Here is a 12,275-nt window from a genome sequence, read left to right on the forward strand (position 1 = left end):
TTCTGCTTCTGATCTTCAGTCAGTAAACATGGCATAAATTTGTGGATATGTGGTGCATATTAAGTTTTTTCTATTATAATTATGTGGCATGATCCCATGCCAATGCCTGTTGACATCTCTGTAAATGTCTTGGCAATCTCTGTCAGTTAAATGATCTTAGTTAATCACAGCACAAACTGCATCAAATTATCAAATCATGCCCAAGAAGTTGTTGTCCTATTTCCTTGATCAGTACCCTGTGCAAGGTGATGGAATGAATAATAAATCTTGAGAGTGTGGTACCTTGAGAGAAACTCCCTGATTGCCCCAGAGCAATGTGGTTTCCGCCACAGCAGATCATCTATTGATCACTTAGTTGCCCTGGAAGCTGCTATTCAAAACACCTTCCTACTTCGCCAACACTTGGTGGTATTTTTCGACTTGCAAAAGATATACAACACTGCATGGAGCAGAGGAATCCTAAATACACTTAATGAATGGGTTGTACAAGATAATCTTGCATTTATCAGGGGTTTCCTCAGTAGTAGGTCCTTCCTAGTTCAAGTAGGAATGATGGTATCTGAAAGTTTCACGCTAGAAAATAGAGTTTCTCAGGGAAGTATCCTAAGTGTTACTTTGTTCGCTGTGGCCATAAATAGTATAAAAAACTGTTCAAAAACTGGTTATTTTTTTTATATGTAGATGATTTTTCGGTTTATGTAGCGTGTAAAACGTTAGCTACAGAAAACGCTGCTACAAAACACAATAACATGCTTAGAATCATGGTGTAAATCTACTGCATTCATCTTTTCCCCAGAAAAAACAAAGTGCATTTGCTTTCCTGGGTACGTGTTGACCCTCAACTATATTTACATGGTGAACCAGTTGAAGCATGCACGTGGATTAGATTTTTAGGTATGTCATTTGACCAACAACTAATATAGGTAAAACATTTGAAGAAGCTGAAGGTAAAATGTTTAAAAATGTTACACATGCTGAGAGTTCTGTCTAATTGCCATTGGGGAGCTGATCGTGTATGCATGTTATGGTTCTATCGAGCTCTGGTCCATTCCTGCTTGGACTATGGCTACATAGCTTATTCATTGACGCATGCCACTGTACTAAAGATGCTTAATACTGTCCATCCTGTCACGGGTGCTTTTCACTCAAGCACCATGGTAAGTCCGCTGGTGGACAGTGGTGAGCCATCTCTTTGTAATAGATGGAAACAAATGACATGCTCCTACGTGACTCTCATTGAAGTTCAACCAATTCACCCAACCTTTGATGTGGTATTCTTGAACCAGCATGTTAATTAGTACCAGGAACAGCAGAGATCTACTGCTTTGTTAGGCACATGAGCTCAGTGCCTTTTCTCAGTTCAAAGTATACAATTGCCTCCAGTCCTTACTGTGCCCCTTGTTATTACCTTCCTTGGCAGCCCTCTCATGTTAATTACTACATTAATCTTTGCCAATATAATAAAATGTTGTAAATGCAGTTTGTGCATTTATCTATTTATCATCAAAGACAAATAGAGATATTGTGTATATTCATTTGGGTGATTCCAAATGTTTGATACTAGTTAGTATAGATTTTTTGAGAATTTTCATATTTTTATCATAGAATAAATCTGTGTAAGTGGAATTCAGAAATGTCTTCTCTTTTTTTAATTGGCCACCACATTTAGGAAAAAATAAAATGGCTGCTTTCAAAAGTTACTTTCATCATGTTTTCTTTTTACTACTTTTCAAGTAATGTAGATATAAGTTTCAAATTATTACCATTAACACGTAATTACTATCCAATAAGAAAAAAGGTAATGAAATTGTGTCATGGTCAAGTTGTGTCATGGTGGTAGCATGTGGGCAAAGATTATGAATCAACTCAACATCCCGGGTAAGCAAGCCACATCAGTTGGTCTTGATTTCATATCCAATTTTTCCAGTGTTTCACAATATGTATCACTATGGTTTGTACAGTCTTGAGGCAAGAAGTTCATAAACAAAACTGCTTTTTTGTCCCAGAATACTGTGCATATGATTTTCTGAATGTAAAACATTATCTTGCATTTTGTCTTTCTGGGGAATGAAGTGTGTTGCCATCTCATAGATTGTCATTTCATTTCAAGATTATGTCTGGCACCCATGTCTCATCACCAGTGACTGTTGTTGCCTTGTTCTTTGTAATGAATAAATATTCCAATGTGCTGATTAACCATTTTATTTTGTGATATTCAATAAGCATTGTAGACACCCAGATTGCACATAATTTCTGATAATTTAATATCTTAGAAACAATTTCGTATAGATGTGAATATGAAATGTCTAAAGAAAAGATGGAAAGAGGTGAATAATCCTCCTTAGTTTTGTCACCAAGAGCACACACAAAATCGCTGATAATCAAAGATTATCACCTTCTTACGCATAAACAAACACCTCACAGGCAATTGAACACTACAGCATACTTACCTCACAGGTCACCATTGGACACAGGAGCGGAGTGCCCATGACCTTCTATGCCATGGTGACCCCCACATGTATTGGGAACCTCCTAGGCTCTCAGCCGCATGCCTGTCCGCCCCCGCACCCTCTGACAACCCCATCTTGGTTTACAATCTTCCTCAATAATGCGTAATTTCATCATTACCGCTCTTTCATGTCCAGAAACAGCAGACCAGAATTTTTCACCATACATCATATTCCCTATTAAGTTCCTCTAGTTCGAACATTATGTCTCTTCCAATGGCATCAATCATCTATTCTGTTTCTTTGTTAAAACTGGAATGCCGACTCCTTAATCTCACAGTCAGGGCATCCATCCAAGTAATCCAATTCAAAATGGAATAGATATTCTCTGAATCCCCCACAGCCCATCAGCAACTGAGTTAAATTAAAATCCAGCGAGCCATAGGTTCTTCTGGACCATCTTCCAATATACTTTTTTACTGTATAGGTCCACCTGCCTTTCTCATATCCATCCCATCTTTCTTGCCATGCCCTCATCAACTCCTCTGTGATCGCTGAACTTGCAGAGTCTCTCTTCTCAGTCGGATTCAAGGTACCAAGTTCTTGTAGCCTTCTCCTGTGTGCGATCGCTAAGTTCATGGAAAGCATCCCTGCCGAGACCTCTGCAGTGTCCAGAGAAACAGTTCTGTAGGCTGTTGCAATCTGGAGGTAGCACCTCCTATGTAAAGCCTCAATCCTCCCTCTGTACTTTCTGTACCACACCACATTTGCCAAGATTTCTGCACCACATAGCAGCGTGCTGTATGCGTCTCCTGTAAATAACCACCTCCTCTGCAGTTGCCCCAAGCCCCCCACAGTTAGGTAGAGTTCCTGCTATATAGCCCATGACTCTGCCTTTTCAGCAGCCTCAATGGTGTGCCTTTGAAATCTCAGCCGGGAGTCAATCCATACGCTTAGGTATTTTATTGAATTCCTTGACTCTGTTCTTCCCCCATCCACCTTGACTGTCAAGGTGGTGTATGCTTGGCAGAGAATATAACCATAAACTCTCATTTCTTTGCTGCCAAGCTGAGTCCTGCCTCAGTCATTCAAGTTCCAACAGCAGTGTAGGAGTCCCTGATTTTGCTGGCGGCCTCTCTCCAAGTATCAGCCTCTATGACAAGTGCTATATCATCTGCAAATCCAATTATCATTACATTACGGGGCAGTGGGATGCTAAAAACCTCATAATAAGTAATATTCCAGAGGGCCAGTCCGAGGACTGACCCGTGAGGAACACCTCTGTTGACCGCCCACTCCATAACACCGCCATCCACCTCACACTCGTACCTAAATATTGCGGTATGCGAAATCTCTGCAGTACACACCTGATCATAACATGGGTTACACTATTAAAAATACATTACACACGTCAAGTATTTCCAGGATGCACAGCCGCCCTTTGCAGTATTGGCAACTTGCAATGGTGCTCTCAGCTAACCTTTGTAGTTTTGCCACATCATCTAAAGCAGATCTGCTGGTTTGGAAGCTGCATTGATTGCTATGGAGTCCCCCAGCCTCCTCCATGGCGCAGGCAAGTCATTGTTGAATTATTCTCTCAAATATTTTTGCCAATGTATCAGTCAGTAGGACAGTGGGACTGCCAAATTCCTCCCCAGCTTTGGTATTAAGATGAGGTACTGCTGTCTCCACCTAGCAGGAAAAATGCCCTCACTCAAACATGAATTATATACCCCCTAAGAATATCTCAGTCTCAGCTACAATCACCGTTTTGACAACTGCGTTTGGTAGGCGATCAGTATCAGGTATCTTCTCCAAGAGAAGTCGCTGCATGGCTACCTTAAGTTCCTCCCCTGCGAACATTGGCATTACCCCCACATCCATCTTTTCATGCTCCAGTGCAACATCCCCTACGGAAAAAAGCTCCTCGATTATTCTTGCAACCATTGAGGCATCGCAGGTAACTGGGGACCTTGCTTTCAGTACCTTCTTGACTGGGGGAAACTATATGGTTTCCCCCAGGGTCCTCTATCTCTTGAAGTAAGCACTTCCAAAATTCTTTCTTCCTAACTTTAATCATCCTGGACAGTTCCTTCTTCTTTGCTTTGTATACTGCCATGTATATTAACCTAGCTGAGCTGCAATGCGTTCTCATAGATGCCTGCCTAGCTGATAAGCACTCTCTATGCGCGATTTCAACCATCCACCAGGTAACTGACAGGTGGCCTCTCCTAATATATTTTCTAGGGAGCTGCCTCTCACACGCATCTCACCAATGAGTCAGCTAAACAGTCGGCTTTGTTTTCAGTATTATGTGCCTCGTGTATCATCTGAAAATTCACGCTCTAGACAAAGGCAGTCAAGTTCCTGCCTTTTAACACTCCAGCCTAACAAAGCAGATGTATCACCTTCACTGTATCCTATTTTGGTTATCGCCAAGTGGTTGCTAACGGTATACCCATCCGTCCTGTATTCTAGCTGCCAATGATTAAGTTGCAAAGGCCACATCTATAACTGAGCTAGATGTTCCCCTTCTGTATGTAAATTAACATCCAACGTTCAAGCACACCATATCAAGTTGAGCACTGATCTCCATCAGGAGCCTGCCTCTATTGTCTGTCCTGGCAGACCCAAACTCCCAGGACATCCACCAAGTATTAAAATCACCTGCCAACAAATCCCTTGAAAGAATGGTCAGGATGTCCCTATAACACTCAAAGCTGATGTTGGGTGAGGTAGTAAGAGAAATATGCTCCACCGATCCTCACTCTTGCATAGCACCTCCCTTGGAACACGTCCCGGACGTGTTCATATGTTGGCGACACTGCATTTTCATACAAATTCCTAGTCACATATGCGTCATTCTAGGTGTGCCCGTCAGTTTGTTTACACATGCATTTGTATCTTTGTCTTAGTTCTTGTGTTACAAAAGGTTTTGTAAAACTACTTCGTTGGTGAGACTAACATTAATGTAGAGGTAAGTTTTTCTCCATCTATCAGATGGATATTACTTTTAATGTCGTTTTTACTTAAATATTTTACAGTCTATTTTCTTATTGCATAATATACTGTTTTATTTAGACACATCATACTTGCATTTAGTGTTTAAAAAATCTAATCCAGTTTATTTACTTTATGATTAATTATGTCTATTTTTTTATTACAACTGTTTGTTACAAAAACAGCTTCTCTCAGTGTATTTTTTTTTTCTACATCAAATTTGCCTGGACACGAAAAATATTTGAGATGGTGCAACATGAATCAGATTTTAGTGATGATGATTATGGGTGAGATGACTTTTACATACCTTCTGGTAATCTCTTACTGCACTCTGATTATGATAGTGAATTAGAGATTAACATAGATGTTGCTACGGAATTTGAAGAAGGTCAAGATATAAATGATGGCAATGATGATGATGGCGATAGTGCTACTGATGAGAGGCAGTATGCAAGAATTTTTTATGGAAAGAACAAATGCATGGGTTGATGTTCTGAACTATCAACCTTTTATACAAAAACCCTCCAAAGAAATATTATAAAAATTTTTATTAGGGGAGGCTAATCAACTGGGATCCAATACCAAACCTGAAGAAGTTTGGCGATTGTTTTTACCGATTTGATGCTGAATGAAATAGTTACAAACACAAACAAAAAGCTAGGAGTGATTAGGGGCAAGTTGAAGAATCCAGAATTGGCAAATTATAAAAATACAATTAAAGGTGAAATTGAAGCTCTTCTAGGACTATTAGTTTTATGTTGCATATTTAAGTCTTCTAGAGAAAAGCTGGCATCCCTATTTGCAAGTGGAGGACTTGCACAGGACGTCCAATTTTTCGTTCTACAATGTCAATGAAGAAATATAATACTTTGCTTCTAGCATGTGGTTTGATGATTCAGAAACTTGTGACGAAAGGAAAAAAATTGGTACAGCTGCAGCGATTTCAAAGCTTTTACAAACTTTTATAACAAATTGTCAAGAATTATATTTTGTCAGCGCAATTGCGTGCATTGATGAAAGTTTAATACCATTTAGAGGATGTTGTCAATTTAGAATATATTTGCCAAAAACACCAGTTCGGTACGGAATAAAAGTTGTTTGCTAAACAGATGCCTGTTCATCATACCTTTACAATGCATATGTTTACATGAGAAAGATAGTGACTTTAACAGTTAAAGAAAAGAAATCGTTCCAAAAGCCAATTCAGGCAATTCTATTATGTCTTTTAAAGTGCATATATGTGGGACCAACAGAATTATTATTTGTGATAATTGTTTCTCATCCGTTGAATTATCTCATTAGCTACTAAAGAATAAACTCACATTTTTAGGAATGATGAAAGCCAATAAGAAGGAAATACCAAGGGAGTTCCTGCCAGACAAAAATATGGTATAGGATATCCAGTGTTTATGGATCCTTAAAAAATCTAACTTTATTATCATATCATCTGAAGAAATTGAAAGCTGTAATTGTTATTTCATCATAGCATAAATCACAGTACATGGATGAAAAAAATAACGAGCCAGAGATAATATGTTTTATAATGGGACAAAATCCAGTGTGAACACTTGCTATGAAATGCAGCAACTACTCAGCAAATTGATGGGACTCGCAGATGACCACTGACTGTATTTTATTATCGTATATTTGTAAGCTATGCAGATGTATATGTACTGTTTCTTCATAAATGACAATTGAACTGGTTTGACTTCATGAAAAAGTTAGGAAGAAATCTATTAAAAAAATATTTGAGGAGAAGACTGGCTATTCCTAATTTACCCGACAAAATAAGACAATTGATTTCAAAAATTCTGAAAGATATTCAAGCTGAAGAACCTGCTTATAGTGAACCAAGTGCTTCTAAAATAAGAAGTAATAGACTGGAGAAAAGAAAAAATTGCAGGTACAGTCTGTATATGAAAAATCGTATGACGCAGTGTAAATGTTTAAAGTGCGAACTCCAAACTGTTTGGAATGTTCTAAAAAAAAAATGTAATAAGTGTGTAAATAGTACGTAAGATTTTATAAATATTTAATTTCATTTTGTACATAATTTCGCTACTTATATCCAAGTCAATTACGCCATGTTATTGCAGTTTTAAATGTAGAAGTATTTTTTTAATTTTTTAAATGTTTCTTATTTTTAAGGTATAATTTATCATGTATATTTTAAATGTAAAGAAATGTTTCTTCCCTGAAAATATAATAAAATGGTAAAAACTAAAACTGAAACAGATTTATATTTAGAAAATAATAAAATAATGGTAATTTACAGAAAATTAGTGTTTATCCTTCTGCAAGACATATTACTGTTCACGTGCGTAAACCTGATGTTACCAAGTAAGAGTTAAAATTAATTTTTTTACAAAATTCTTTTTAGTTACCTTATAATAGAAACCAGTTGAAATTAATTAATTTTGTCCAAAAGTTCTTAATGCATGCTGAAGATGACAGCATGGATGTTAAGATTACAGATAATCTCAAAGCTAAATGTTGTATGGGTCAGCTGTCTCAGTTTTATGATAAAATAATAATGGGTTTAATAATTTTTCATAAAAGCAATTCTAAAATGTTTTAGTGTAGATCATTTGGTAGTCAGTGTGTGTCACTGTTTAGTTCAAACAAATGTATGATTTTGGGATCAGAACCAGTGAAAATATACAGTATTGAATCTGTTAAAAAAAAAAATCATTTTTTTTGTTATAATGAGGGAACTTAAGTGTATCAGTAGGTGGAATGACAACACAGTTGTGCATGATTAAATGTAACTGATTGCTTTTGCATTAAATTTTATGTGACTGATATGTTCTTTCTTTTATTTTCATCTTATTTCTTATTTTACATCTTTATTTTCATATGTTTCTGGGCCTTATTATTAATTTCTTATATTTGTATTCAAGTGGAGCGTGCTCTGTATCTCTAATGCAGCTGAAATAATAAAATAGACGGAGATGGTATAGAGCGCCTCTGTACTTCCTTTGAAAGGATTGAAAGTTTGAGGGCAGGCTAGGCAGAAATGCTTTAATGTGCGCAACTTTAATTATGTAATACTTAAGTTCCGCACATTAAAGCAATGGTGTTCTAATTAACTGTCCTTGCCTGATGATCCAGGTACACAGATAGAAAATTAAAGAATCAAATAAAAGTTAATAGATAGAAATAAAAGTTTCAGCTTATTCATTTGAGGACGGTTGCATTAGACCTTAATAAAAATAATTTTATCAGTCGTTTAACGGAAAAGTTAATTTTATTAATATAAAGTTCATACAGATGTAAACATTGATTAAAAAAAACAAATATGTTAAAAGATGAAAATACATAATATAATTATAAAAAACTGAAAAAAAAAAATCCTTCATGGGATACTGTAGACATACATATTCTCTAACGCCTGCGCCTGCAGGGCAATCTGGCCTATTTTAGCCAGTCAATCAGATAACGAAACTGGTATGGTTTTAATTACTTTTCTAACACAGAATCTACAGTTGCGTTTCCACACCACCCATGAGTTAGCAACTTCGGTGCTTTGAGATTTTTTTATTATCGAATGAAACTCTCCCCATTAGGCCTACTATAAAACACACGCCCCTTGTTGTTGTTTACATGCAGCTGCATTAGATCCATATTCAATAAAGCTACAACATCAGAAAACAAGAAATATTCTAATCCATCAATCAGCATCTGGTGTAGCATGTATGTACTGTCTTATGTGCTTTAAAATGGGAGTAACAAAGAATTTTTCTTATATCCTCTTATATTCTGTCTCTATGAATAAGATTAATTCCTCAATTTATTATGTTATTTACTTATGATGTCTGATGTTATATGTTTTACTTAAAATATTTGTTTTAGAATAATCTTATTAAACTATAAATAAGACATTTATAATATTACAAGTTTGTTTCATAATATTTAAATTGTGGGTTTTTTCAGCACAGATTAAAAATAAAGTCTACATTATGTAGCTTTATAATTTCTGGTGTTGTTTCATGTGAAGTATTCCAGAGTGAAAATTTAAAAAAATATTTACTTTTTTGTCTTGTGTTATAATTAGAGGTTTTTATTGTGAAATTTTATTTCTGTAAAAATTCAGTTGTGTTGCATTATTATCAGTAAAGAATTACAATGGTTTATTTTTTTGTACAGAAAAAAAGAACTTATTTCACCAGAAGAATTAACTTTACCATGGCGTCCATTATATGAATTGCGTAAAAAAATTACTACTTATAATCAAACAAGTCTTGGAATGTACAGATACATTTCGTAAGTAAAGTAAATAAGTTTTAAAATCTAAAAATTTATGTATATAATAGTATGCATCAATGTAATTGAGTATTACATTAGATATATGTTGCGTCATTTGTGGGATATCCTACATTTGTCAAACTGTGTATGATTGTTAATTTCATATTGTTTGAGAGTGTTGAATATGTGGCTTTTATATCGTATGCATCAAATTTATTATTTGGGTTGATATCCTTGTGTCATGTTTGTATTTTCTTTAACATGATCATAAAGGTTAATTCTGTTTTATTTAGTGCTTCTATATGTTCTATATTGTTGAATGAATATGTTTCTGGTCAATGTTGTACTTAGTTCAATCATCAGATTTTAATTTGTATGTTTGGGCTTTTGTGTGTATCAATGTGAGTTTCTTTAGTCTAAAATCTTATTTTTATTTTGAAAGCAATGCAATAACCATTTTCTTTCCTGAAAATATTGCCGATTGTGTGAGTTTTGGTTGATGTTTGTTAGCATTACATATTCATTGTTAGTTGGTGTGTTTTTTTATATTGTTACATAATATTAGGTTTTTATATAATATTTTATCTATGATTGTGGGCGCCATTGATATATGGAGATCTTTTTTGTGGTCAGTCAAGATTAGTTGTGTATATTAGGTGTTGTATCACTTTTTTTTTTGAAGCTTTATGTTTATGCTTTATACATTATATGAGGGTCATTTAATAATTAAAGAGACAAATAATAAATAAAAAAATATTGTTTATCAATGAAAATGAAATTAATGCTATTTTTCAACATAATTGTTTGCTACATTTAGGTTCTTGTCCCATCATTTTGTGAGCTTTTTTTTCCAGTAGTAAAAAATTGTTCATCTGATGTCTGAGCCCTTCTTGCACCACATACTTGACCTGTTTATTGTTACTACATAAAAAGTTTTTTGAGAGAACTAAACAAAAAAATTTGATGGTGTGAGATTAAGACTGTAAGGTGTATGTGGCAATATCTCCTGACATTTGAATAACTTCCTGTGACTTTGGAGTGATACATGGGTGGGCGTTATTGTGTAGAATTAATCTTTTGAGAGAGAACTGTATGTTCTTCATTATTTTGGATTTTACAATATTTTCTATCATATCACAATTTGAGTTCTATTGTGATATGATAGAAAATATGTTGATTGATGTTGATTGTTTATTGATTAATATTTATTATTATTCAGTTTATAATAATAATCTGAATAAATTGTTCCCTATAGTCCCAAAACACTTAGCATCACTTTAAATACTGACACGGTTTTGAATTTCTCCTGATTGGTAAACTCAGATGATTCCATTCCATACTCTGATATTTGGATTCTGGCTCAAAATGATGAATCCAAGTTTCATCATAAATTGCTCATATTAAAAAAGCATTAAAAAGAGCATTATCTTCAGTTGGAAAACTGTCTTTTAAGTTCTGTAAATGTGAACGTGAGTTTTGTTATTATTTTTAGTCTACTGCTTCAGAAACTATCTTGAATGTGTTTTGCAGTAATTCTGTTTATCATGGATTATAGAACAGACTCACACAGCAATTTTTAAAATTTTTATTTGTCTGCCTTATGATTAAGATCATCTCATTAATGCAATTTTGCAAAGCATTAGTCAAAACTTCCAATTGGCTTCCATTATGGTGAAAATCAGCTACACTTGATGTTTGATTTACCTATAATAATTTATACGGTTACACGTTTTTCTAAAATACTTTCTAACTTTATTCAGAATATAAAAGTCTCATCAGAGCACACGTTCTTCCACAGTACATGTTTCAAACAGAGCCAAGATTTTGAAATGAACAATTAGGTTATAATAACTGAAATCCTTTTGAAGAGCCGACATTTCCTATGTCAAAGATATCAACTTGAATGACAGACAATTTAAGTTTTTCTATTAAATTGGTTTTCTGCTATTGCCATTTGTCTCATTTTTATTAAACAACTCTCATATGTATGTAATGTGAATAAGGGTGTCAGTGTCGATTAAGTTGGATTTGTATATATTTTGAAGAGTGCGTTTCTATTTTAGATTAGAAAGTTTGAGAAATTATTTTTGTTTTCACAATCTTCAGTTAACTCAGATAGTAATGATGGGAATGTGGGTTATATGACATCACCTTGTGTTGCCTTTGTCCTGCAGTTCGTTATTATCAGCAACAGTGTGATTATAGCGTTTGTTATGCATGTTTATTATTGTGAAGTTTCAAAGTGTAGAAAAATATTTTTGCTAGATGTGGTACAAATGAGTGAATTCAATGGCAAGTTTGGTAGTATTTACTGTACGTGAAACAGTGTTGGATTGTTATTGCTTGTGTTATGATTATTTCAATTATGTTTCTACTAATGTTTTGTTGATTCCTGTTTATGTAATATACTGATACTTTCTTATCATGTTATATTAGTGGAGAGAGAGATTTTGTGATAAGATGCAAGTATAGAATTTTATATATATATTATATATATGTACTCATAATCATTACATTTTACATTTTATTTTATAAATTTCACATCAATTATATATAATGCAGTGTCAGTATGATTGTTAATTT

The 12,275-nt window shown here is 34.5% G+C and overlaps 1 protein-coding gene across 3 annotated transcripts in view; it reads left to right on the forward strand.

Moving 5' to 3' along the window:
* The window catches only part of LOC142325375 (proteasome activator complex subunit 4A-like), a 168,651-nt gene that overhangs the window by 9,900 nt on the left and 146,476 nt on the right, over positions 1 to 12,275 (forward strand). For all 3 annotated transcript variants that reach the window (XM_075367071.1, XM_075367072.1, XM_075367073.1), the window contains exon 3: positions 9,594 to 9,710. In XM_075367071.1, the coding sequence (XP_075223186.1) occupies positions 9,594 to 9,710 (117 nt within the window). The remainder of the gene's footprint in view (positions 1 to 9,593; positions 9,711 to 12,275) is intronic.

Source organism: Lycorma delicatula, chromosome 5 (genome assembly GCF_047948215.1).
Source record: "Lycorma delicatula isolate Av1 chromosome 5, ASM4794821v1, whole genome shotgun sequence".
Lineage (NCBI taxonomy): Eukaryota > Metazoa > Arthropoda > Insecta > Hemiptera > Fulgoridae > Lycorma > Lycorma delicatula.